Raw genomic sequence first — 25,804 nt, 5'->3', positions numbered from 1 at the left:
AACCCTTGTCCTTGTAGTTAAAGAAACAAGAAAAAAATCCATTAAAATTTGTGTCTGGCCTTGCCTTGGAAAGTTCCAGCTCTGGGAGCAAATGTTTCCAAAGTTAGGCATGATAGGGAAAATATTTCCAATGGACTTTGTTTAGAAATTTTAATTAAACTATGAATAACAGTTCAGCTTCAATAAAAACACATAATAAAATGTCTACCTCATTAAGAAGGATTCTCTCAGTCTTGACAGAAACAACCAATCCCAAAGATGGGACCGAGGCCTCTGGAATTGCTCCCTCGCTCTGTGCCCCACCATGCCCCAGCTCGAGGGTGCAGAACCAGCAAAGCATCAAAATGTTGGCTTTTACAGTGCTCCAAAAGACCAAAACAGCATCCAGGCCTCGTCCAGCCTGACCTCAGCCTGGAAGTCAGAGCTGGTTTTGCTCCCAAAGCACACGGAGAAACTGAATCCCGCTGGTGCTGCGCTCACAGCACAGGGTGTTTGCCTGGGACTGCTCATAAACCACGCTGGTTTGGTCAATGCTCACAGAACAGCCTGGGAAATTCCTTCCCCTAAGGCTCAGCACTGATCCACTGTGATCCCTGAGATCCCTGAGAGGAGAGGGAACTCCCTGCCCGGGGCAGCTGAACACAATTAGCTCCGTCTGCTTCCAGAGCCCAGTCCCACGGATTCCTGGCAAAACCCTTGAGTTGCTCATCCCAAGCCTGGTTTTTGTGAAGGAGCAGCAGACTGTCTGTGCCAAGAGAAGCTCTTGGAGTGCACAGTGCTCTGTGCTACAGACATATTTGCTGGAAAAGGGGGAGGAGGATGCAGGAGTGCTGCGGCTGCAGAACAGCTGCCACATCCCAGCACATCTGGACACAAAACACAGGCACCCCCGAGGCTCAGGTGGGGCTTTGGACTGGTTAGTGAGGGTGTTGCAGATTTAACCTGAACAACACATTTCATGGTGGCTTTTGTAGGTAACATAAATTTTCAACTGGAAATAATAATGTTTTGGGAACTACAAAGGAAGAGGGACATTTGACTTGGAAAAAGGAAATGTTGAGCATTTCTGGGCTGTGTGTTTGGATAAAATCCTTGGAAATAACAACTGGAGAACACAGTTGAAAATGATACAGAATCTATTACAGAGCAGGGAGCGAGGCCAGGTCATGACGAAACATCCACAGAGGAGTGGATGATTTCCTCATGCCATATGGAAATTCCTGAAGAAAAAACAAATCAAATAAAAACACCCCACACCCATTTTTCCAGCTCTGCCCAGAGAAGCTCATCCCTCACTCCCATTCCTGCCCCACCTTTGCCTTCTCAAAGTCCAGGTCCTTGCCAATGGTTGTGAGCAGGCGGCAAAGGCACTCGAGGGACTCCTCGTCGTGGTTTTTCAGCAGCTTCACCACGCAGTCGTGCATGATGGCCTCTGTCAGCATCTTCAGCTTGAAAAGCTCGCCGATGAATTTGATGTTCCCGATGGATCTCCGCCGGGCTTTGTCCTTGGCCTCTTCCAGCTCGTCGTGGAGCCGTGTCTTCTCCTCTGGCTGTAAAACAGGAAACAGCTCTGCAAAACCACGTTCCCAGTGCACAGAACTGTTTGAAAGATCCAGTTTTATGTTCATAGACATTGTTCCCTCTTTTACTCCTAAAGCCCAGAAAGATGCTGGGATAAACCCACTGTCAAGGCAAATATTTTTTATTATCCCCAGGCACAGTGACAGAATGGAAGTCTCCAAAATCCCCCCAAATCAACTGCTGTTTCAAAAGGAAATAATTTTCTGAGGAAGCTCTGAGAACTTATGGAGAAAAACACCACTTACAGTGGTGGCAGCTTCGAGTTCTTTCTGCTTCTTTTCAAAGACATCATCGTCAGCCTTGTCCTTTTCAAATTCCTTCTGGCAGCGATTTAACAGCAACTTACGGAAATTTACTGTGCTCCCAGGTTTGTCTGCCATGGGCACTTTCAGCTGGAGTGAGAAGGAAGAAAAACATCAGCAGAAATAGGAATAAACTCCACAGAGGAAGGGTCATCCATAACAATTTATTTTGCTCTTCATTTTGAGCTGCGTGGCTCTGCAAGGCTGTGAATAAAGCCTCACATCAGGATTTCCAGTGGAGTTTTACATTGCAGATGTAAAGTCACACTCCAAACTTGGCTGACACCACCTCCACCCGGGGATGAATTACATTTCCATCCACATGATCCCTTAAAAACACCCTCTGCTTGAAAACACTCCTGCTCTGTGCTGAAGGCTTAAGCCATATTCCTTCACTGCATATCATGAAGGACCTGGGGAAAAGGGGGCTCTTTTGTCCCAAATTCACCATCTGAGAATGATCTGTGCAAAGCCTGGCTCATCCTGGGCTCCCTTGGAACTGACAGACATAGAAAGAGCAGCCGTGGTTGCCCACCCCAGAAATGTCCAAGGCCAGGCTGGACGAGGCTTGGAGCAACCTGGGATAGTGGAAGTTGTCCCTGCCCATGGCAGGGGGTGGAACGAGAAGAGCTTTAAATTCCCTTTCCTGCTTATACTATTCCATGCTTCTGTGATTCCATGAACTTCCCAAATACGACTCATCTTGCGACCAGGTGGAGCAAGGAGTCCTCAACTCCCAACAACTGCTCCAAGCAAATCCCTCTGCCTTGGGCATGGCCAAAAAACCAATATTCCACATTAATTATTCCTACTTACACTCAGAAGCCACCACTTAACTCTGCTCTCTGCAGTTTCTGTTGCTGCCCCTCAGCCCAGGGCAGCTCCCGGGCGGCTCTTACCGTCACCAGGCAGCGGCACATGTTGGCGTAGGCCACGGAGAAGCTGGGCTCGTCGATGGCCTTCTCGAAGACCAGGTCGATGACTCCCTTCAGCCTCTCCTCCGTGTCCACCGTCAGGTCTGTCACCTGCTTCATCAGCTGGTTGAACATCTGGGGCGTCAGCTTGTTCAAGATGCTTCGTACCTTGCGGAACAGCTCCTGAGGGACAGAAACACTGCAAGCTCAGGCACGAGTGAGGCAGGTGGATTCCAGGAATGAGGCAGGATGCTCCCCACAGGAGAATGGAGACATCCTGTAAGAATGTCTGGGAAGCTGAGTGACACACCACACGTTTCTGGACAGCCCAACTCCAATCCTCACTTGGCTACCAAAGACCAAGACTACAGGGCAGGAGTTCTGGGAACACCCAAATGCGTTTGTCAAGTGCAACAGAGGCACAAAGCCCTTCCTGTCAGAAATACTCTTCTTTATATCAGTTTAATCCATGAGATATAAATTAATAGGGAGTGGCCTCTGTCTCCTTCAGCGAGAGGTAATCAACCTCTCCTATAATTCACTTTAAGGTACTTTATTTTTTCCTATCCAGGATGATAATGAGATCAACAATGCCATCATTAGCTCCAAGAACAGAATTCCAGTGTCCTTCAAGACCATTCCAACTTATCCTACAAATTACAAGCTTGACCACCAGACAAAAACCTCCTCCCAGAGCAAGTGCCCCATGGAGGACAGGAGGGACAGAGGCAGCTTCAGACAGAACCACTGGGCTGGGCAGGACCAACTGAGGGATTTCACAGAGGAACCTCAGTCTTGCTGAGCCAAGGGCTCTTGGCTGGTGCCTCAGTCTTGCTGAGGATTCAGGGAAGAAATGTGATCTAAAAGGAGATGAAAACTAAGTTCTGTGCTGGGAATGTAAGGAATGTAATTGCTTTAGAACCGAGACAGAAACATTCCAGTAAAACAGCAGTAGGAAAGCAATCCTGGAAGAGAGACAGGAGGTTGTCTGGTGTTCTCTGCTTAATATACAGGACTGGCATTTAAACACCAGGTCAAGAATAAACACACAAAAAATACCATCAAGGTAGGGGAAAACTGGGATTCCAACGGGAATTAATTACCCTTTTTCACTGTCTGATACAAGAGGGAAGCCAAATTACCACTACCTGGGGCAGCTGCTGCACCCTCAGACCTGCTTAGGCTCTCACCTGGGTTTTGACATTTTCTGGGTCCTCTGTTTGGTTTTCCCTCTTCAGGCTCGGCTTCCAGGCGTTCTCTGCCTTCTTCAGGTGCACATCCTCCTTCACACACACAGTGATGATCTTCCTGGGCTCCCTCCTCTGGCCTGGCTGAGATCTCCTCGGTCCAACATTCAACAACTAGGACAAAAACATTCCCTGTTATATCCCACTTTAAGCTCACGCTGGGTAACACATCCAGGCCAACACCAACACCCGCTGACGGCACCACTGACCACCAGCACGTCCTGCTGGGACACCAGGAGTCCCTCTGACCCAGCACTGCTCCGGGCTGCTCCCAGGGAATGTGGAGACACCCAACACATTCCTCTGGGCAGCTCTTCCCAACAGAGAGATGGGATGACTCTGCCTACACAACCTACACAACCCGGTGGCGCTCCAGGTGCTGGGATTCCAGCAGAACCTGGCAGAACTGACCCCAACTGGCCAAAAGTGCCTCTTGGGATCAGAAACTGCATAACTGTGAGACACCACAGCAAGCTGTGGAAGAATTCAGCCCTTACAGGTGTATTTCAAACATGCCATCCCAAGCACTTAGACAATGACAAACTGGCAGCTCTGCCAGAAATGTTAAGTTTTACTGGAGATTGCTTCCAACAAAGCCATTTTGAGATGGGAATTATGTAAAACACAGTGATGGAGTATCACTGCAGCTGCTACACTTGAAAAATATGGATCCTAACAGATATGGACAAACTCTGGGTGGTTTCACAGAAGAAAGGGAATCAGGGTGCTTTGGAACTGCCTAAGCACCTCTGCAATCCTGTGTAATGTGATGGTCCTCCTGAACAGGCACAAAACCTGCCACTGCTGGGGAGTTTTTCACCAGATGTACAAGGGTAGGGGACAAGACACCCCCAAACCTCCTCTCCATCATCTGATTAAGGACTAACAGTACCAGATGCTATTGGGAGGTTGCTCTTCCCCCACACTCTTTCACATTTCTGAACTCACTTATCACAAATGGCCAACCTCAAGGTACAAATTAAAGCAGCAAAACTCCATTATCAAACCTGGTACTTCCCACAGCACTAATTAATCTGCTCAGCAGCCACTCATGGAAGATGGGCCATTTCAAAGACTGCTTTGTTCAACAAAGGGATTCAATGAGCATCAAAAAGACCACTGCAGTTACTTGAAGAGCTTTAGTGAATAGGAGGAAAGGGCGCTTGGCTGGTGCCTCTTATGTCATACATCAGCCACAAACCTGGGTTGGTGGTTACTGAAAGGCAAAATTATTCTTAAAGGCAGGAGGGAACTGAACCACCTGCCTTTGACAAGGTAAATGTGTGCAAATGAGTAGGATCACCAGCAGTGCTGGAGCTCTTGTTCGGGATAACAGCAACAGAGGAAGATGTTGTCAGAAGACAATGACCTCATGCTGAGGAGTGACATGCTCCCAGTGGTGCCTGGGAGAGGGCTCTGAGGGGCAGGGTGTCACTGGGCTCCCCTCAACTTACAAAGACCCCTGTTCACATCCCCTGCCATGCACAGAAATAGCCCAGCAGATTATTCAAACTGCACAGGGCACAAGCCCCATAAATGCTGTAATTCACAGAATCATTTATCTTGGAAAAGATCGCCAAGATCATCAAGTCCAACCACTTGTAGCGCAACCACAGCAGCTGATCACTCCTGAGGAGTCAACAGTGGAACAGGGAGCCTTCAGGATGTTTCCGTGTGTCAGACACCTTCCTAAAGCAGACACTGATCTCTCCCTATTTCCCCTCTCTGCTCCCACCCTGAGCCCTGACTGACACCAGTCTGGCTCAGCAAGGTCTGACAGCAGCCCTGCCACACACACCACCTCTGGTGTTACACAGTTCTGCTGCCCAGGCTCTGACCACGCTGCCAATGTGGAGAGAAGACACTTCCTTCCAGCTGAAAGACCAGACAATGATGTCACAGAAACTGACTGGCCACAGCCACGTGTGCCAGAGCTCAGCACACACCTCCTGCCTGGGGACAGCTCTGTAATCAGAGCCAGGCTGCAGTGTGCCCTGAAATCCCAAACCTTTGAGCTCACTCCCCCCAGAACGGGGCAAAGCCAAGGAGAGGTGACGTGCAGCCACTCCATCTCCTGCACAGAGGCAGCTCTGGTCTGAAGGACCTCCCAGACACGCCAGGCTGTAACGCACGGGGACAGAGTCGCAGAGGCTGGCACTTCCTCAGGCACAGAACTTCCTCAGGCACGGGTCCATGCAAATGTTCCTTTTCAGCAAACATCCACCCCTGAGGGAGGTGACTCCCTTGGAAAACTGAGGGATGCACGGAGCACCAGTGTGTCACCTGTAACCTCCTCACATACGGCTGCCTTTGAGCCCAGACCTTTCAAGCATCAACACAACAAAGGCCTTCTTTGAGACTGTATGTTTTTAATATCTGTGAATAAACTCAGTTCAAACTGTGTGATTAGGTTTTCAATCAGTGAACAGAAGCATCCTTTGAAGATGTAATAACATAATAGATGGATCTAACTTTTAAGAGAAGTAGTCTAGGGGTCTGGGGTTTTTGGCTCCAGATTTATACAGCAAGTTAAAGAGGTGCCTGAGCTCAGGCCTGGCTTCCTGTAAATAATGATGGCTCTGGAGCATGGGACAAGTACCAGGTGTTCCTGCATTAATCTGAATGACCTCTCTTCCAGAGGAAGACACAGGAAAGGAAAGCAGGACAACAAAGGTACAGGACTCCTGCAGAGGAGCCAAAGACTCACAGCAGCATAGACTGGCCTGGTGCTCCCACTCAGGCTGCAAGTCATGGAAATACTTTAGAAATCATCCAAGGAATTAAGGAAGTGCTTCTCCCTCTGTAAGAGGCTTTGAATGCAGACAGTGAAATTGATCTTTGATGATGGGAGGGGTTGTGCCTTCCAGAAACAAGAACTGAGGTGATTTCAGTTTCCATCACCTCTCAGAAGGACAAAGCCAACGCAGCCGGTGCAAGGACGGACCCGTCCACTACAGCCCCACATCTCTGAGTTTGCATCTCCTCATCTGCCACGCTCACCTAACCCTGCCTACACCAAAGAGCCTTCCCATCCTGTCCTGTGCAACTCCACCCCGCTGCCGTCCGACGCAACATTGGTTAGTGCCAGAGACAGTCATAAAACACGTTCAAGCAAAAAGAGGGAAACAAAGACAAAAGCCAAAGAAGCGAAACAAAAGACTCTCAACGTGCCGGAAGCAGTTAGCGCTGAGCTGCTCGACGTTATTTGGGGCAAGGAAGAGGCAGTGGTTTGATGGTTCATGGCATGGCCTGTGCAGAGGTGGGATGGCTGGGGACAGGCAGCGCACACGCAGGGGTGGCCATGCGTCACGAGAGGGGAACGTCTGGCATTGCTGGGCTCAGAACCCTCTGATCCTACAACCGCCGGCGTCGAGGACAGGCTGGTTAAACCACGTCACCTTCCAGCCCTCCTCCAGAACAAGGCAAGGAGAGGCTCTGCTCTGCAAAGGCGCAAATGTAAGATGTATGTTACGTGCTGAATGCTCCAAATGAACGGGGTAAGCAGGACTTACCTTTTCTCCCCCTTTCCACAGGTCTGCAAAGTGCAGACCCTCGCGGATCCCGCTCGGGCCAACGTCCCAGCATGCCCTCAGCTGGTGATGTCCCACCCACCACTGAAGACTGCCTAGAGGGGTACAACGCAAGTCTTGTTTCGGTTTTTTTTAAACAAGGTTGCACCTTTTTGTAAAGTTTTCTGCCAGTCGTTCTTTATCAACAGCGGGTGTTGGGAAAAAAGGCAACTCTACAAAAAGGTGCAAAGTCTGGGGGGAGAGGGGGGGATTTGGCTTACCCCTATCGGCAGGTTCCTCAATGGTGGGTGAGGCGAGACCAAGAGAGGGCATGATGGGGGCCCGCACCGAGCCAGGGAGGGCAATCCAGGGGTGCTCTGCACTTTGCAGGCCTGCGGAGAGACAAAGAGCGACAGCCGCGTTACCCGGGCGCCGCGGGGCTCGCGACGCTCAGCGCTGACAGGAGAGGAGGCGCCGCAGCACAGCCGGCGCGGCCCGAACGCCGCAGGCACTGCCGACCTCGCGAGGCTCTGTGGACCAGGTGGTGCTCCAAGAGAAACTGTGGCACTGAGGCAACTCCAGGACACAGGTGTGCAACCCAGAACTGAGGCACCGGCCACGAGGCTGCTACCAAACCAGAACTATTACACTGACCCAAAATCACTGGGTTTGACTCCTGGAAACCTGCACACTTGGAAGTTGGAGTGATTCAGAGAACTCTTCTGGAACCAGCAGATTTGAAAGTTCCACAATGGCTGTGTCGTTGGACACAGCAGAAGCAGCTCAACAGCTGAAAATCAGTGATTGCCTCTAACGGTGGCAGCGTCCTCCTCCAGTGGCACTGACGGGGTAGAACATGCTGGGGTCACCTGTGCCCCAGGAAAAGACATGGCAGAGGCATGAGTGAAGAACTCACAGAGGGATTTCAGAGTGCGGGCAAAGCCAGACACAGGGAGAAGAAGGGAAAATGAAAGAAAAGCAGCGGAAAAGGTGGGAAAGCAAGGAATGAAGTGACCAAAGCAACATGTGGAAGCACAGAGAAAGCAGGAACACACAGGTGCTGGCTGTACATTGTTTGTTAGTAAAATCTCTTTGCTCTGTGGGTGTGTTTTGCAGCACAGCCCCCAGGCTGACGCACTGACGCCGGGTCTGTTGTACGACGAACGCGCGACCGCACACGCGACTGCCGGGTCCTGGTGTGGAAACACTTCCACCTCTCACACAGGGAAACACGAAGGAGATGAACCCTTCCCAAACAACAGCTACCCGTGACAAACATCCACAACTGTTTCCAATTCCCCCACAATTTGTCAGCCAAGCAAACATCACCCCTGCATTTATCCCGACAAAACTAGAACCACTGGCGCATTGGAAGAGGCCCAAAAGCCTGAGAAGGGACTTCATCAGTGTTAGGGCCAGTTTTTAAATGAGCAAGTTGGGGCAAACTCACACTTCCAGACACGTTTCTTCCCCCAGGGGCTTGCCTCCCAAAATCAGCAAAGGCTGGCGTGAAGTCGGGGCCTCGTGGCAGGATCCGGGGGTCCAGAGTCCTCAGCGGCAACTTGGGCTGACTGACCTGTGCCGTGAGCAGAGCACACAGACAGGGGCTGCTCAGGTCATGCAATCTACAGACAGCATCTGCTAAACCATGACAGTCATATTCAACAGCCAAATTAAAGCTTTTAACAAACTCCTCAAGTTTTAGGCATCCACACTTATCGCTATCCACACTTACGCTAAAAATAAACATTTAATTTAAAACACGTCTTCAGGAGACTATTGAGGAAATTGGTGGAGCTCAGAAACAGTTCAAACATTATGGAGGATAAAATCATAGTAACATGGGCCTGTCTTGGTTCAGGAGCATGAAATTGCCACCTTCCCTCAAAGCAATGGCTTTTGTGCCAACATGAGAGATGGGCAACTGAGCACAGGAAGCTCAAACACAGAACAGTGAGAACAATCATGGGAAAGTAGAAGGTAGATGAAATAATTTTGGCAATAAAGCTGCATTTTACAATTTGCCTGGGTATGAAACTCAGAGCAGAAATGTTTCTGCACACGAGGATCCCACATCCCTGAGTCTCAAGAGTGAGGCTGTCGTGGTTCCATCAAAGCCAAGGAACTCTCCAGCTCTCAGGGAGAGCAGAACGAGGCCTCGGTGTCAGCACTCAGAAATGCCAAGTGTTTCACTAAGCCCAGACCTCCAGCAGACACAATCAGCTCTGAGATGAGGCTGAAGAGAAATCCCAAAACTGCCTGAGAATGGAGTTCTTAAAGATCTTTTATTAGATCAGCTTATAAATAGTGAAGAAACTGCTTCAGATCAAAAAACAGTCTGCCCAAAAGCTTCTCTCTGCTTTTTAATTGATCTAATAGATCAATTATATGATCTAATAGAAGCCACTGCCTCTCTATCCAGCCTTGCTTGGATCCTCAGCTCTTCATGGCTGGGTAATTTTAAATTTTAATAACATCCTGGTATAACTTAATCTAGATAAAGACTATCAAAAACACTTCAGTTTTTAATCATCTGTGCACATTCATCAGGCACCAACACCTCTATTTGTAGAATTTTGTGATGAGACCAACTATTCCTACTTCCCACTGAAACCTGACACGGAAATGGTTCAGGAATGAGGCATTATGGATCTTTATTTATATCAAAACCCTGCACATACCTGTTTTATGGGCTCTCCTCTCACCTTGTCGAGCACCACGTCGCTGATGGGAGGCAGCCCCTCAGGCTTCTGGATACAGGCAGGCATGAACTGGATATCCAGCAGGAATTCCCGGTCGTACTGCTTCTTCCCCTCCGGGTCCAGGGGCTTCCACTGCTCTATAGGGAGAGAAGTCCCTGAGAGTCACAGGAAACAAACCCCCTGCTCACCCACATGTGCTTCTGGTAAATCCAAAGGGATGAGGCTGCTGTACCAGCCTGGGACATTTCAATTTGATTTGATTTTAATTTTGAAGGGAGAGAGGAGGGCAACACATGTAAGATTAAAGGGATGTGAACAACAGGGAGTGTAGAGCCAGGTCCAACCACACCCAGATCTGGTCACTAATTCCAGTTCTAACCCACGTATCTAACTTTGACTTCTGCTCTCCTGTGGGACATGGTAGAATGGGGACAATTCCCTGTTTCTGTGTGAAAATGCAGAAGATAAGGGGGTTTGTCTGGTGTAAAAGGAAGTCATAAACGTGAAGTCAAGGAGAGCAGAGCATGGAACAAAAACACCCTTTGAAAATGTGAAACCATGAACTGTGAACATCCCAGGCTGCAGACAACAAGCAGAAACAAGAGAAGCCACAACCACAGGTCATGATCTAGGAATTACAACTTTCCACCTATCTTACATGGGGCTTTTGGGGTGTGGCGTACCCTGCTGATGCAAATCACAGCATAAACCTACAGCCACTTTAGCACAAGGAAAGTTAGCCTCTGGTGGCCTGGAGACAGGATTTTCAGCACTGGCCACACAGTTTGTTTGAAATTAGGGAAGAAAATATGTTTTATCTGAAGAAAAACATCTGTATGAGATACTGCCTTTGGATCTCCCTCATGCCAGACTGCATTACTCAGCATTCATCAGCCCTTCAGGTATTTATTATTCCTTTATTTCACTCCCTGACCCCTGGCTTTGGATCTCTGGGATCTCACCATCTGCACCCCTGCAGAGGGCACGAGCAGGGACTTACTCCAATGATGGCTTTTAATAACTGGGAATGAAAATACACAGAAGTGATTGCAAACTTTAGCTCTTTATGCAGTTTTATTTCTCCAGAGCTTCAGGATACAGGGGTGCAGAAATGGTTTGGCTGGATCCTGGCTGGAATTCCTGGCCTGCCCACTGTACCTGTCATTACCATGGAAAAGCTCCAACACAACAACAAGCAGTTTAGGTGTAGTTTCCTTCTCCTGGAAAGCTCTCAATGAGCTGTTTTAATGTGAAGAGCAGCTGGGCAGCATCACAGGAAGGATCCCCCATCCAGGGAGAGCCAGGGATCAAACACACAGTTCCTCCAAAGGCACAAATTCCCCTTTCTCAGAACAGCAGAGCTGAAATCGAGGACTGTTGCACAAGTCTGATGTCCTTTGCTTTGTCAGGAATCCATCCAACCCTTCCAGCTGAGTGAAAGGACACCTGGACACAACTGGGATTGTTCTGACTGCATCAGCTGATGAATTATGGATTAACTTCAGGAAGTGGCTAGTGAACTGTTCAAGTACCCTGAGCGTGATGAGCTATCAAGAGGCCTCTGTGTTTTCCCCTTACAATATGATTGTGCTGAATTAAAAAAACCAAAGCAACTGAGGTCTTTGTCAGAACAAAGTGGTGCACAAATAACCACTGCAGTGGAGTCCCTTAATGGTGGTGCTCCTTGTCCACCAGGTTCTCCAAGTCCTTCCTTATTATTATTATAGTCTGTAATTTCTGGGCTCATAAAAAAATGATTATTTGGAGAGAGTTTCACTTGAATAAGAAATTGCTTAAAAATTGGGAGCAACTGAGAAGTTTGTCTCAAGTTCTCTCTAAATGAGGTGGATTAATTGAGGTTCAGGTCTATAAATAACAAAATTTTCATAAATAACAAAAACGCTCTATAGATATCCTATACCCTAATCAATGGGACTGAACTGGGCAGTGCCTGGATTGAAAACCACAAACTGCTTCTTTTCCTTACTTTTCTAGAAATCCAAAGATCCATGCAACTGCTTAGCCAGGAAATTAAATCTTTATGAACACATATATTTGTATTTAGGACCCAATGAGCACTTTCATTTCTTATTTAACCACCTCTTACTTCAGAAGTCTATTGGTTTATGTGGAATTTCTTGGATGGTTTCCAGCTGTTGATCACACAGGAATCAACTGTGCCATTTCCACAGTGCTGTAGCTAACATCCAAATGCACAGAAATTTCAAGGAATTAGTGATTTTCTCTTCTCTTGAGCATGACCAGCAAGACAAAAACCCTTTTCCCCTTTTGCCCCTCTGGAAGATCTCTCGGGGCCTGCTGGGTTGCAGATCTCGGCAGAGCTGCACACGGTGAACACTGAATCCCCTTCCAGCCCCAGTGGGAACACCCACAGGGGAAGGCACTCGTGGTGTCAGCAGCCCTTGCAGGGAGAGGCAGAGGAGCAGATGGAGCAGGACCTACCTGGTTTGTACTGGTACACAGAGCCCTCCCCAGAGCTCTCCGTGCAGCCGGAGGTGCCGTCGGTGCCCTCGCCCTCCGAGACGCTCTCGGCGCCGTTCCGCACCGGCTCTGCCTCCTGCTCCCCGTTCTCCTCCATGCTCTTCACTGCTTTGAGCTCTGAGGGTTCCCTCTCTGGCTGAAGCCCATGGCTCATTTTCTCCTGATCAGATTCAAGTACTTTGTCCCCTGAAGGTTCCTCCTCCTCCTTCAGCTGGAGCATGGACAGAAGCAGAGGTTTTGTTAGAAACACCCTGACAAATTCAGTGCACGTGTAATGGCTCTTCATGGAGTCACAAGGCATTTTTGGGAGCAGCAGGAATACAAATGCATCTTACACAGGGATATGGAACAGCACACTGAGCTACTGGGTGATTTATCTGTTCATTCCCATGGATAACCCACTGATAATTAATGGTGCAGCTGGAGAGACTCAGCATTGCCCATGCAATCCCCATGGGACTGGATGGAGGGAACTGTTAAGCCATGAGCAATCCCAGCCTGGAAACACAACTCTGCTTTTCTCTTCTCCTGCCATCCATGAGAAAGGGATGGTAAAGGGCACGTGGTGCTTGTTTTGGGGGATTCTTCCTTTAAATGCCTGCTGCCAACTGGAGCAGATGCCACTAAGGAAGGCAGTGAGATCCAGCCACAATTCCAGCATCTCAGTTTCAGGAAAAAGCATTAATAGTATCCCTGGCTGTTAATTTTAGAGCTCTCCAAGGACACAGCCTGATTGTGCACTCAGACGAGGAGGCGTTGGAATGTGCTTCTCCCGGGAGAAATCCCAGCCCCTCTTAGCACTGAACAAAGGAATAACCTCACTGAGGATGCTCTGGAGGAGGCTCCCTATCCTTTGCCTCCCTACCTGACTGTACCACATCCTAAAACGCCTCTTGCAGATTTTTCAAGGGAATTCTCTGAAGAATTCCTCAGTGGAACTGCCAGGTACTGCAGGAGACACAACTTCTGCAGGGGAGGATGAGGAAAGTGTGGAGGATGAAGCAGCTGGTGTAGCCCCTTTGCTCTCCTGCTCTGCATCACATCTGGCCAACCTCAGCTTTTATCCACACACTGGGCAGTCTGAACTTCTACATTTTTACTCTCTTGCTCCCTTTCTGATTGATTCTAACCCCATACTGACCCAGGATATTAAGCACAGCCCTCTGCTGCAATATCCCTACCAGAACAGCACTGAGGGAGGTTTTATTTACTCATCTAATCACTCTTGAGGTGGTTTTGCCTGAAAACTTCAGCATTTTCCTTTATCAGCTTCTCCATCAGTTGGTCATCAGGAAAACTATCCTTGGCCATGATATTCTTGTGCAGAATAACCTGACAAATGTCAGGATGGTGGCCTGGGACCAAAATGGGGCAGTGCTGAGGGATCCAAACCCAGTTTTCCCTCACTCTTCACTGAAAGGAGTTCCTCAGTGCTGGGAGCGTGGTGGATGTTTAGTGGAACCTTCCAGTGGAAGGTGTCCCTTGCCATGGCAGGGATTGGAATGGAATGAGTCTTTAAGGGCACTTCCAACCTAAACCAGTCTGTGATTTTATGACTATATTAGTCATTAAATGAGGCAAACCCGAAGAAAACTGAAGAGCTTTAAAAGGGAGCAGACTGACACCTGTTTTCTACTGAGGAATAGCAGAGTTCCTCCCCAAAACTGCCCTGGATCCTGTGAGACAATGAGGAAGCAGTTTCTAAAGTACAATTTCCAGAGAGGAACAGCACCTTTAAATGTGGGTAAAGCAGGACTTTGGCTCCCTCTCACCTCTGTTTCTGCCTCTGTCACCTCCTCAGTGGCTTGGGTCCGGTCTTTTGGTTTCTTCCAGGTCTTTGGTGCAGGTACAGCGGTTTGGGCTGCAATGTAAACATTGTGCATCTGTTACAACCCTGAAGGACACGGGGCTGATGGGGCTGTGGGTGATGATCTTCCCTCTCAGGGGCTGCTCTGAGGCACAGAACAACAAAGCAGTTCAGCCTTGTGGAGGATTCAGCTTGATTCAACCACTTTGGCTTTCAATGCAGCAATAACAATCATTAGAATGACATGAAAACACAGGAATTGTTCTTCAAGTTGCTCACTCAAGCTCCAAATGGCACTTGGGGTAGCAAGGAGGTCACTGCCAACAGCACAAGGATCATGCAGGGAAAAAAACCTTCAGGAAGTCAAGTTTTTGGAAAGATCAGGTGCTGGCTGGAAGAGAAGGTTGTTCTCAACATATCTTTCTCAAGAATTATCATCATTATATATTAACCATAAGCAAGCCCAAATTTCCAGTATCTCATCCAAAAGGAAAACTCCTTCAATCCTGCAGCACTGCTCTGAGATGCATTTATATTTCAATTTAAAAGCAGGTTGTAACTCCAGCATTAATGATCTCCCTGGCCAACTGAGTCAAAGGAAACACCAGAGTATTCCCAAGATCAGCACTGATTTACTCCAATAGTGTTTTCCCCCTAAAGGGTAGAAGAAACCACACAATATATTAAGAGGAGACAAACCCATTAATCCAATCTGCTCCTAATTTGTGGCAAATGCTCCCAGCTTAAATTCGGATCCCAGGCACACATGCCCAATTAACAGAGTGTAAATGGAATTGATTTTGTAACTGAAGATTACTGCAAACAGATTTCCAGCTCTGGCTTTTGGTTTCCAGCAGACACTGCGGAAAAACCCAGTGTGCACTTCCTTTATCACAATAAAATAGAATTTTGAAAGGTTCTTCACTATAAATAAGAAGAGTTAGTAACAGTCAGCTCTGTTCCTAAGGGCACGGAGCAGATGGGATTTGCTGCATTCCCCCTGCCCCAAAGTATACATATGAGTTTCTGTGGCTTCTCCAGAGTGTTTCCCTGTTTGGAGGGTGACCATGGACCTGCAGAATCCTGTGGGAATCACCACATCCAGACCCCAGCCCAAAGAGCAGCAGGAGCTACCAGCGCTGATGGAAGACTTTTACCTTCAGGCTGAACACCCCAAAAGCAAAGTCAATTAAAAAGTAAAGTCTTATTTAAGTAGTCAAACATCATCTCCTTGTTCAGAGAACCAATGGCTGGAAAAATCACCCACATCTCCCAAGCTCCAGGTCCTGCCCATCCCATCCATTGTGTCTCCCTATGGAGAGGTTTTAAGGGCAGGGCAGAGCCCCAGCACAAATCCTGAATTTCCTGGGGCTCAAAGGAGGGGAGAGGAAGGGCCAAGCAGGCCCAGACTGCAACACAACTTTGTCTCCCCCAGCAGGGATCAGCCTTTACTTCTGCTCCAGGAGCTTCCTTGGCAAGAACAGCCCAGTTATTCCCACTATCGGGGGCAAAACCAAGGCTGGGGATGAGCAGTGTCCATGCATATGGTAATTTCTGGAATTCAGCAAAGCACAGATCTAAGACAGGCTTCCCCAGTTCCCTCCATCACAAAATCTGCTAAGAATTCAGTGAAAACTGAGCCCTTTTCAAAGGGCTGCTTTCAGTCTTGTTTGGTGATGTCACTTGCACACTCCCAGGGGTTTCTCCAAGAAGGGATTAGGCCTGCAAAGCAACAGCCTCAGCTTTGCCACAGCCAAGTAATTTAATTGATCAATCCCAAAGTTTTTAATCTGACAGAATTCCACTGCCCTCAAACTCAAACCATGGAAACCATCACAGTGTAAAGTAACATTTCGTTTTCAACCGCACAGAAATAAACTCAGGGGTCATGGATTTGGGGCTGGCAAAGGTCCGGGGTGTTTCCTTCCTCAGCTGTCAGGATGTGAACATTACTGCTGCTCAAGTATACATTCTTTCCACCTTTTTTTGGCAATAGTAAGCTCTGTAGAGGCTGCAATCCTGCCAAGCCTCCTGAATGAGTCTTGCCTTAAATCCCACGACTTCCATCAGCCCGGGGCTCCAGCCCCCGGCCGTGCTGTGGAGCTGCCTGGGATGGATCTCCAGAGATCTCTGGAGACATTGCTCAGTCTTCCCCCCTCTTAAAATAGCAGACACCAGATTTCTTTTTTTTCTGTCAAGTTCACATTTCTGCTGCAGGAGCTCAAAGGAGAATTTGCACTGATGTGAGTTTGGGTGCCAACCTTCCCAAACTCCAAATCCAACAGGACAATGGCGTTATTCACCTGAAGATGAAGTTTCATCTGTGAGGCTGTAGGGAAATAGAAAGTAATGTGTCCAGTTTGGCTCTTGGAAAGGGACAACTCCAGATGCTTCTGGTCTTCTTTTCCATTTTCCTGTCCCCAAGTTGAGCAACTTCATGTTCTCTCCAGTAGTTTAAGTCCTGCCCAAATGCAGGTTCATTTTTGCCACTATTCATACTTCCAGACCTCGTTTTCAGCTCATTTCATTCCTTTGAAGAAGGGACACCAGAAACCCAAGCAATAGTGTGAGCTCTTATCACAGCTTCCAAAGCCAAGGGAGATAACAGGAGGGACAACAGATTTACTTTAGGACTGGAAAGAGGAGCAAACCCTTAATTCCAGACTACCCTGGACACCACTCCCAGTGCTACCCCCACCCCTGCAGGGATCTGCTCAGCAGGCCCAACGCTCCCTCAGCCATTTCTCCAGCTCTGTCACGTTCCCAGTGGAACATCTTCCCACAGGATTTACCCACCCGCAAGCTCACGCCCATCCAGCGGGACACGAGGCCTCTCCCCTCTGATGTGGTGCCAACTGTGAAGCCTAAATTAATCCCAGCTCTTGCATTTTTATTTTATTATTCAACATGCCATGAAAGACCAAAGCAAAGATTCACCACTGCCTTCCAGCTCATGGAAAAGAAAATATATTCCAGTGGTTATGGCAACAAATCAAGAAAAAGGCGACACCTGATTTATGTTTCTGCCTCTCCAGGTTTCGGTGCTGGAGAAATTTCTCCAAGGTATTTCCAATTACAGTCCAAGTTGCTTGTTACAGCCTCCTCAGCTCAGAAACTCCAGGACTCGCCACAGCTGGGCTACTTAATACAGAAATATGTCTCATAAATGAGCTCTTCAAGAAACAGCCCTTTGAATCCCATGTGCATTAAGTTCTTTCAGCTTCTTGTGTCCCAAGGAGCTCTGTCTGGGACATACATCAGTCTCGTGTTTTCCTCCTTGCTTCTCTTAATAGCCATGATAGAATGGTGACATCAAAGGCCTCAGGTCTCTGGTAGCACCTTCTGCAGAAATTCTACTCCAACAACAACACTTTTCCTGTTTTGTTGCCTGGAAAGTGCTGGTCCCTCACTGTAGCTACGGAAATCCCAGAATTTAACAAAAAGCAACAGTCGTTGATGACTTTTACCCAAGGTGATGTTTTTAGTGTGGATTGGAGCCCCCAGGTCCTCTCTTGATGAGCTATTCTTTTCCTTGTAGAGCAGATGAGTAGGAATCAATTACTGTAAAAAGCATGTGCTCTTGCCCCTTCCAGACAACAGCTCTGCCTGTCCTAAAAACTTCAGGCAAAACTTCCTGAGGAGGCAGGAACACAATCTGTGCCCTGAGAATGGGGGAACGTGTTCCCTTTGGATGTTCGGACCAGGAACACGGTCAGCAGCAAGGAACCACCCCTGGGTACAACACCCTGCACTGCTCAGTGGTTTAGTGCTCTGAAACCCACCAAATCTTCCCCATTTCATCAGGATGCACAAGGAGTGATGCTGATGAGCAGGGAATGATGATCCAGTCACTCACAGACACACAGACTGAACCACCAAAGCTTCCAACTTCATTGTGAGGGTGTTCAGAGCAGGCAGAATTCAGTGTAAGATACAACAAGGGTGCTCCAGCAGAATCCCCTGACCTTGGAAATCTGGTAGAGACCTAATGCCAGTGGAAAAGGAGGAATGGAGGTTCCCCTGGATCCCCACAGGATTAACTCAGCTCTGGCCTTTCCCTGCAAACACTGACAAAGTCCTTCGGTGCAGCTATGAAGAAAGAACTGCTACACATAAAGATATTTAAGGGTCTGAATGTATTTTCTTTCTTGCCACAGAGCTCGACGGAGCAAAAAATCCAAGTCTGGTTTCCCTGACTGCTGGACAGAAGCTGTGTCCTGTAAAACTCTCCAGGAACAGGCAAATCCCTTTGCTCATCCCCAAAAAGCTGCCACCTCCAGTGCAAAATAGTGGATCCACCCGGGAGTCTTGGCAGTGCTGCCCCAGCAGCTCAAGGAGGAGGGGATGAAGGTTTCATTCCCAAAATCAGCCAGGCCAGGTCATAGCTACAAAAAGGACAGGCAGGAGGAGCTGCTGCAGGAATGAGATTATCCTGAGAGGTCCCAGCACTGTCCCAGCCAGCCCAGCTCAGCTCCCTTTAAAGGGAAAGCAGGGACATGATTTGTGGCCAAGCTGCTCTGTAATAAAAACACCATTCTGCTGAAAACCCCAAAGAAATATTGCTGAAAGTCAGAGAGCTCACAGCTACCAGCACGTGCTTAAGAAGTTTCCCTTATCCCAGGTTTAATCTTAACTCCAGAGACCATAAAAAAATCTCTCAGCCTTTAGTCCAAGAAAAACACAACAATATAACCCTTTCTCCTTGCTCCTGAGGGTCAGCATCTGGATTTTCCAATGTATATGGCAGACATGCTGTTCCTTGTTCCTGAATTAGCAGGCAGCCTCAGATGATGTTATTTCAATCTTTCTCTCTCCAAGAAAGAACTGGAAAATCATTGCTGAAAAGAAGGCTGGCAGAGAAATGCAATAGTTCGGGATCATTAAATCAGGGGTAGAGCACAAAGAACCACTTGGAGAGCTTTGTGCTTTCTTTGAAGCCCTGAGCTTTTAATAGAAATCTGAGTTTCAAGTCATCTTTTACATGACTTGAGAACTCCTTGTTTCCGTGTTGCCAAAGCCAATGGCTTGGCTAATGTGTGCTCTGGAGCATAATGACATTACAGCATTAAAATTAATCTTCTGCATAATTAAAAGCCCAAACACTGTAAGTTAATTTTTTTTTAATTTAAACTACAGGCCATTACAAAGCCAGCAATAACACTGCAAGCTGGGACCTGCCTGTGCAAAACCTTATTTACAGAGTCCCATTTCTCCTCTCCTTTTTAAGGAAATTAATTTGGGTTATGAAGTAGCTCAGATTGAAAGAACAACAAGTGCCACAGCAGTGAAATGACCCGAGTGAAATAAAAATAGAAGAAGATTAACAGGAAAAAATCCTCATGGTTAGTGTAGTAAAGGGATCTTTCTTCTCATCTGTAGATACTGAATTTTAAAATCAGCATATTGAGCGTCACACAAACATGGAACAGGGCCAGCCTCAGCCTTTCAGTGCATTTAAGAGCAGAGCCTGAGATTTCTGAGCCCATTTCCCATCCATCAAAGAAAAAACCAAAAAAACCCTAAATGAAATGTTACTTTAAAAAAATGAAACCAACATGATCCAAATCACAACTGACTGTTTGTCCTCTTTGTCCAAGCTTCACCAAGTTCCAAGGAACTGAAATAACTGCAGAACAGGATGTAGAAAATGTGACACATGAAATGCTTTAACACTGCTGGGTGTGAAGAACAGCCCCCATTACACCCCTCCAGCAGCAAATACAAGGAATTGATCATTTAACTTCCTTTCCACAACGTGATCTCCAGGAAGTCCTGCAAAAAAAAGCCATTTTCCATAGGAAACACAGAGTGTTAAAACCACAGTGCCAAACCAGAGATGTGGCAGGGCTGAAACCAAAGGCAGGAAACACTGGAGAAACAAGCTGGATTTGAAAAGGTGGTTGCAGAAATTGTGATTTTAGTGAATTTTAATCTGTAAACTGCAGATTTTAAATTTAAAATTGTAAATTGTATATTTTGCTTATATGTGACTTTTGCAAACGAAAACCAGAAGCATCACTAATGAAGGGTGGGCAGGTAGAGGTGTGTGACACTGGTGGATGACTCTGGTGGGTGACCCTGGTGTGACACTGGTTTTAGCCTGGTGTGTGACTGGTGGGTGACCCTGGTGTCACCCTGGTGTGACTCTGTTGTCAGTTGTTTGGGTGAGTGTGAATGGTCCATTTCATTTTCCCATATCTGGGAGCACCATGACAGATTTTTTCAGCTGGATAAGACCCCACTTCAGCAGTTCTGGAAATTCCTGCCTCAGAGGCTTCATCCCAAGAGCTTCAGGGTCCCAAATGCAGAGCCACAGGCCCTTGGACTGACTGCTCACCTCAGGGGAAGAGCAGCTGTGGCTGCCCTGGGCGGCGGGGTGGGCGGCGGGGTGGGAGGAGGAGAGGCAGCAGCGAGAGGAGCACTGGGAGGTGATGGAGCGCTCTCCACCTCCGCTGGGGGGGCCTCGGTGGGCTCCACCTCCACAGTCAACGCTGCAGCTTCCGCCTGGGCCGCCTCTGCCCCGGGCTCGGCCGCGGCCCCGGCGCTGCCCGTGTCGCTGGTGACAGCGGGCACAGGCGGCAGCGCCACCGGGGCGTCACCGGGGGATGCTACTGCACTGCTGGGCTCTGTGCACGCCTCGGCACCGGGCTCTTCCGCAGCAGGAGGGGCCGCTGGCTCCGGGCAGGCTGTGGCACTGGGGGTAGGCATTGCCTCCTCTCTGGGGAAGGCCAGTTCACATTTGTCCTCCGGGTCAGCCGCGGGCGGGGCTCTGCTGGACGCGGTGACAGCGGCGGCAGCCGCGGCGACCGGAGCGGCCGGGGCCGGCGACGGAGCACGAGGAACTTCTGCTGGGGTTTCCACTGAGGGGGAGGCCTCGGTCGTCTGCCCAGCTTGATCTTTCTTCTCCCCAGCAGGTTCTGGTCTGAGGACTGGAGAAGGTGGTTTTAATACTGGATCTGGTTTTGGCTTCTCTTCTGGGAAAGGAGAAAAAACCCATTATCAACAGCAAGGCAACTCCATGTTCCTGCCTGGTGCCTTGGCTGCCATTCCTGCATTCTGCCAAGGAGCTCTGAGGAAGGCACCAGAGGCTCCTGCATCTCACTGGGAATCTAAATTTCAAAATACAACCTCTGCCATCCTGACAAGAGACGGATCTGGAGAGACTCATTGCAAGGAGGGCAACTTTTTACATGGACAAAAACTTGCAGGACAACGGGGAATGGGTTAAACTGAAAGAGGAGATATTTAGATTAGATGTTTGGAAGAAATGTATCAACACAACCCCCCAAATCCTATGCAGAAATTAGTCCCTGCACTTATCCCATGATTAGCAGCAGACCTGATGATCACACACCTGCCATGACCATCACACAGCTCCCAAAACTCTGCTGCAGCTCTGCTGCTTCCCACTCCTTTGCTATGAAAGTATGAGCCATTATCATTTAGGATCTTGCAGGAACACTGGACTCCTTCAGGACATGGTTACACCAGCAAAAATCATTCTGGAGAAGCCAGAGGCACAAACCTGCTCTTCAGACTAGGAAGTCAAAGGGCACAACCAACTGCAGATCATCAAAATTCAGGTAGAACTGAACAGGTTTGGCTCTGCTGGATTTCCATTTGGGGCTTATTCAACAGCTCAGCTGAAGGGAAAGGGTTTTTGAAGGAGAACCAAAGGGTATTTAAAGGAGAACCCATTTGAAACTGCCTGGAGCATCAAATCCCACCTTTAGGAATAGCTGGAGCAAAAGTGAGCTCTGCTTGCAGCCGTCAGCAGCCCCAGCAGCATTACAGAGGCCCATGGCCAAAGCAGTAGTTTATCAACCTAATGAGGCACCCAGGGACATGGCTTTGGAGCAGGATGACAAATGAGGAAAGAGATGGGAAAGAGTATCCCAACAGCTGATTTTGATTCTGGAGGCTCCATGGAAGAAAAGGATGCAGGAAGTGGTTTGGAAAAAGAAAACACATCACCTCTGATTTCTGGAACATCTTTTGCAGGAACTCCTGAAGCATTCCTGACATTTACAGCTTGCTATAAACAACTGCCTGGATATTCTCTCCCCGAGTCAAAGGAGAATGCTCAAAAAAAAAACCAAACCCACCCAACCAAATGCATCTGAATTGTTAAGAAAATAATTCTGAGAGATAAAACCAGCACAAATCCACAGCTGCATTTGAAACCAGAGGTTTAACTCCCTTCCTTCAAACCACACCTTGTCTGGCTAATGTTCTCCTCATGGATACAGGTTGTGTGTGCAAAATCCCAGAGAAAAGTGATTTGAGGAGGGATTTCAGAGAATGAGGAGCAGATTTGGCTAATGAGAAGCAAATCTGAACTTGAACCCCCATCCCAGAGAACAAATCTCCAAGTCCTGGCAGAGGAGGACTCATCCCTGCCAACTGTTACAGAGAGTCACATGAACAACTCACAGTTGGGGAGGGAAAACAAAAATCAACGCAATTCATCCCAACTGGATCAAATCCCTCTTCCTAAATACTCTGAGATCATTCCTCATGTTGTATTTAGAAAGTATTTACAGGAAGTTCTGGCTGTTCCAGAGGAAATATCAAGAGATTTTTTTGTAAATTTCCCAATAAATACAATTTTTGCAAAATTATTCCTTAAAGATTCTTTCACATACCCAGTGGGACAGACCCCACTGCAGGCTTCATGGAAGAGCCACTGTTGGGCTGCTGGGTGGTCCCAGTGGCACAGACTGGCCAGGGCAGTGCACGAGGAAGAGTTTACTGGATACAGGAATTTGTTCCTGCTCTGTGGTGTTTATCTGACAATAACTGCTGGGCTCACTGCCATTTTTCCATCTTTTGTCCTGATGCAAACACTCACGAGGTGGCACCAGGACTGACTCAGTGTCAGCAGAGGGGCTTTGGAGCTTTCCAAACGCCGGGGTCTGACATTCATCTGTTTTCCACAAACCATGTTGTACATTCTCCATGTCTGATACATTGCAAGATTTGGAAAGAGGTTTAAAAAGAGGATAATACTACTCCAAATATCCCCCTGAACCTCTGCAAGTAGAAAAAATGTGGGCAGCTCTGATTCCATGCAGTTCTATCCCACTGCACCTCCTGCACCAGCCTGGCCAGCAGCCAGGTTCCACAGGCTCGGCCACTGGCTTGACCTGGATTCTCCAGCAGTATCCTCCTCTCTCCTCTGTCAGCCTGGCTGGTATGGACACACCAGGGGCATCTCCAGGAACCAGAACTTGCACCTAAACGATGTGATTCTTCAAGGTATTAATAGTAGCAGTTCCTATACCTGGTCCACTGGAAGTGTCCCTGCCATGGCAGTGGGGTCAGAATGGAAGGAGCTTTAAGGTCCCTCCAACCCAAACCATTCTGGGATTCTACAAAATGCCAAAGGCTTGTCTTTTAAAAAAACCCAACCACAGATATAAATAATGCAATCCCAAATCCAGCCTCAGGAATGAGTTCCAGAGCAAGCCACCAGGGACTGCAGATCCTGGTCTGCCAGCAGAGCACATGGCTCCAATCCCAACCCCGATCCCAACCCCGACCCTGACCCTGAGCCCAGCACACCGGCCAGATGCTGCTCACAGTTAGAAATAGCTGCACAAGCAGCACTGGGTGTGACAGAATCACAATGAAACCTGATTCCAAACTTCAATAGCTGCCAAAGGGCACAGGAGAGGAAGGGCATGGGGAGATCTGATCTGCAGGATGGACAGGGCAGAGGGGACTTTGGAGAAACAACACTGGTTTGAATGCAGCTCTATCTGTCACTGCTCTTGATTTGGAAGCAAAAATCCCCCAACATCAAAGTGAAAAATCATTTTGATACCTTGGCATGGATTTCTGAGCAGACGTAACCCCCAAAAGTCATTAGTTCATTTAAATATTATTAACAGGCTCTGTTAATTACTGACACCAACCCCTACATTGCCCTGCTCTCCCAGCCATGGCTGAGTGTTATTCCAGGGCTTTCCCTGCAGTGCTTACATAAATGTGCTCTTTAGCAATTTTTGGACTGGAACAAATGTTTGACTCTTTCTGGGATGGAACAGAGATAAACACAGGGAAACTCATCAGTGTTAAACCCCAGTCAAGCCCTGCTTTATGTTTAAACCAGCACTGTCAGAGCTGTGTAACTAAGCAAACACACTTACTTCCAGTTTACTCACAGCTGCCTACAAAGGGATTAAGTTAGAGAGAGAGAAGAGGGATAAGAGACCCACTTGTCCTGGAAATCCACATTTTCATACACAGAGATGAAATACTGTGATGGAAAGTGCTGGATTTTCATAGATCAGAGTTCAAGGAGTTCCTGGACATATGATTTAGTGGTAGAGGTGGTCCTGTGAGAAGCAGGGTGTTGGACTTGGTGATCCTTACAGGACCCTTCTGGGTGGAGATGTTCTGTGACTCCATGGCTTTACAGCTCAGCCCCAGCTCTGTCCCAGGGGCAGATGCACTTCAGCCATCACCAGTGCCACCAGGTGACCACGTGGTGTGCTCAGAAGAGGTCCCTGGCAGCAAGAGGGACCAGGGAATGTTGGCAAAGGGGACACGCCCAGAGCAGAGCAGCTGTGCCAGAGCTGGGCAGCACCAAACAGGCAGGGGAGCTCAGGCAGCACAGCCTCAGCAGAGCCAAAGGACATCAGACCCACCCATGCCTTGTTCAGGTGACACTGGGGACATTGGAGGTTTGCACCAACATCTAGACAGAGCCACAGCCTGCCTTTAAGTGGGAGATGGGACCAGACCAGCTCCAAAAGGTCATTTTTCAACCTTTTACAACCACTGCAGCAGTTTAAAGGCACAGCACTGGAAGAAGGAGACCCCGATGTCCACGCTGTGGCTGTAAGAGCAACCCCAGGAACACCATCCTTGGCTCCCCAGCAGTGACTGTGCTGGGATCGAGGCATCTGCAGCACCAGAGCTGTTGGTTTGTCCCCTTCTCCTGGGCTGTGCTCCTCTGGGGCTTGGTTTTCATCTAGCAAACCTTTCCCAGGGAATATACAACAGGACAAGAGGAAATGGCCTCAGGTTGTGCCAGGGGTGGTTCAGGTTGGATTTTGGGAAAATTCCTCCATGGAAAGGGTTGCCAGGCACTAACCTGGGCAGTGGTGGAGTCACTATCTCTGAACGTGTTAAAAAAAAATGGATGTGACACCTGGGGACATGGTTGGTACTGAACATGGCAGTGCTGGGCTGGACTCGAAGATCTGGGAGGGCTTTTCTGAATTTGGTGATTC

At 48.3% G+C, this 25,804-nt stretch overlaps 1 protein-coding gene across 1 annotated transcript in view; it reads right to left on the bottom strand.

Moving 5' to 3' along the window:
* Positions 1-25,804, bottom strand: part of EIF4G3 (eukaryotic translation initiation factor 4 gamma 3) — a 141,441-nt gene that overhangs the window by 22,155 nt on the left and 93,482 nt on the right. The window contains exons 11-21 of the mRNA XM_041463389.1: positions 20,902-21,538; positions 15,722-15,728; positions 14,530-14,640; positions 12,719-12,968; positions 10,235-10,392; positions 9,004-9,129; positions 7,835-7,945; positions 3,988-4,158; positions 2,783-2,980; positions 1,827-1,973; positions 1,314-1,550 (exon numbers count right to left, since the gene is read on the bottom strand). Coding sequence (XP_041319323.1) covers positions 1,314-1,550; positions 1,827-1,973; positions 2,783-2,980; positions 3,988-4,158; positions 7,835-7,945; positions 9,004-9,129; positions 10,235-10,392; positions 12,719-12,968; positions 14,530-14,640; positions 15,722-15,728; positions 20,902-21,538 — 2,153 coding nt within the window. The remainder of the gene's footprint in view (positions 1-1,313; positions 1,551-1,826; positions 1,974-2,782; positions 2,981-3,987; positions 4,159-7,834; positions 7,946-9,003; positions 9,130-10,234; positions 10,393-12,718; positions 12,969-14,529; positions 14,641-15,721; positions 15,729-20,901; positions 21,539-25,804) is intronic.

Source organism: Pyrgilauda ruficollis, unplaced genomic scaffold (genome assembly GCF_017590135.1).
Source record: "Pyrgilauda ruficollis isolate IOZ18807 unplaced genomic scaffold, ASM1759013v1 scaffold165, whole genome shotgun sequence".
NCBI classification, from domain to species: Eukaryota; Metazoa; Chordata; class Aves; order Passeriformes; family Passeridae; genus Pyrgilauda; species Pyrgilauda ruficollis.
Note: the sequence above shows the minus strand (reverse complement) of the source record. Positions and strands in the feature narration are given on the sequence as shown.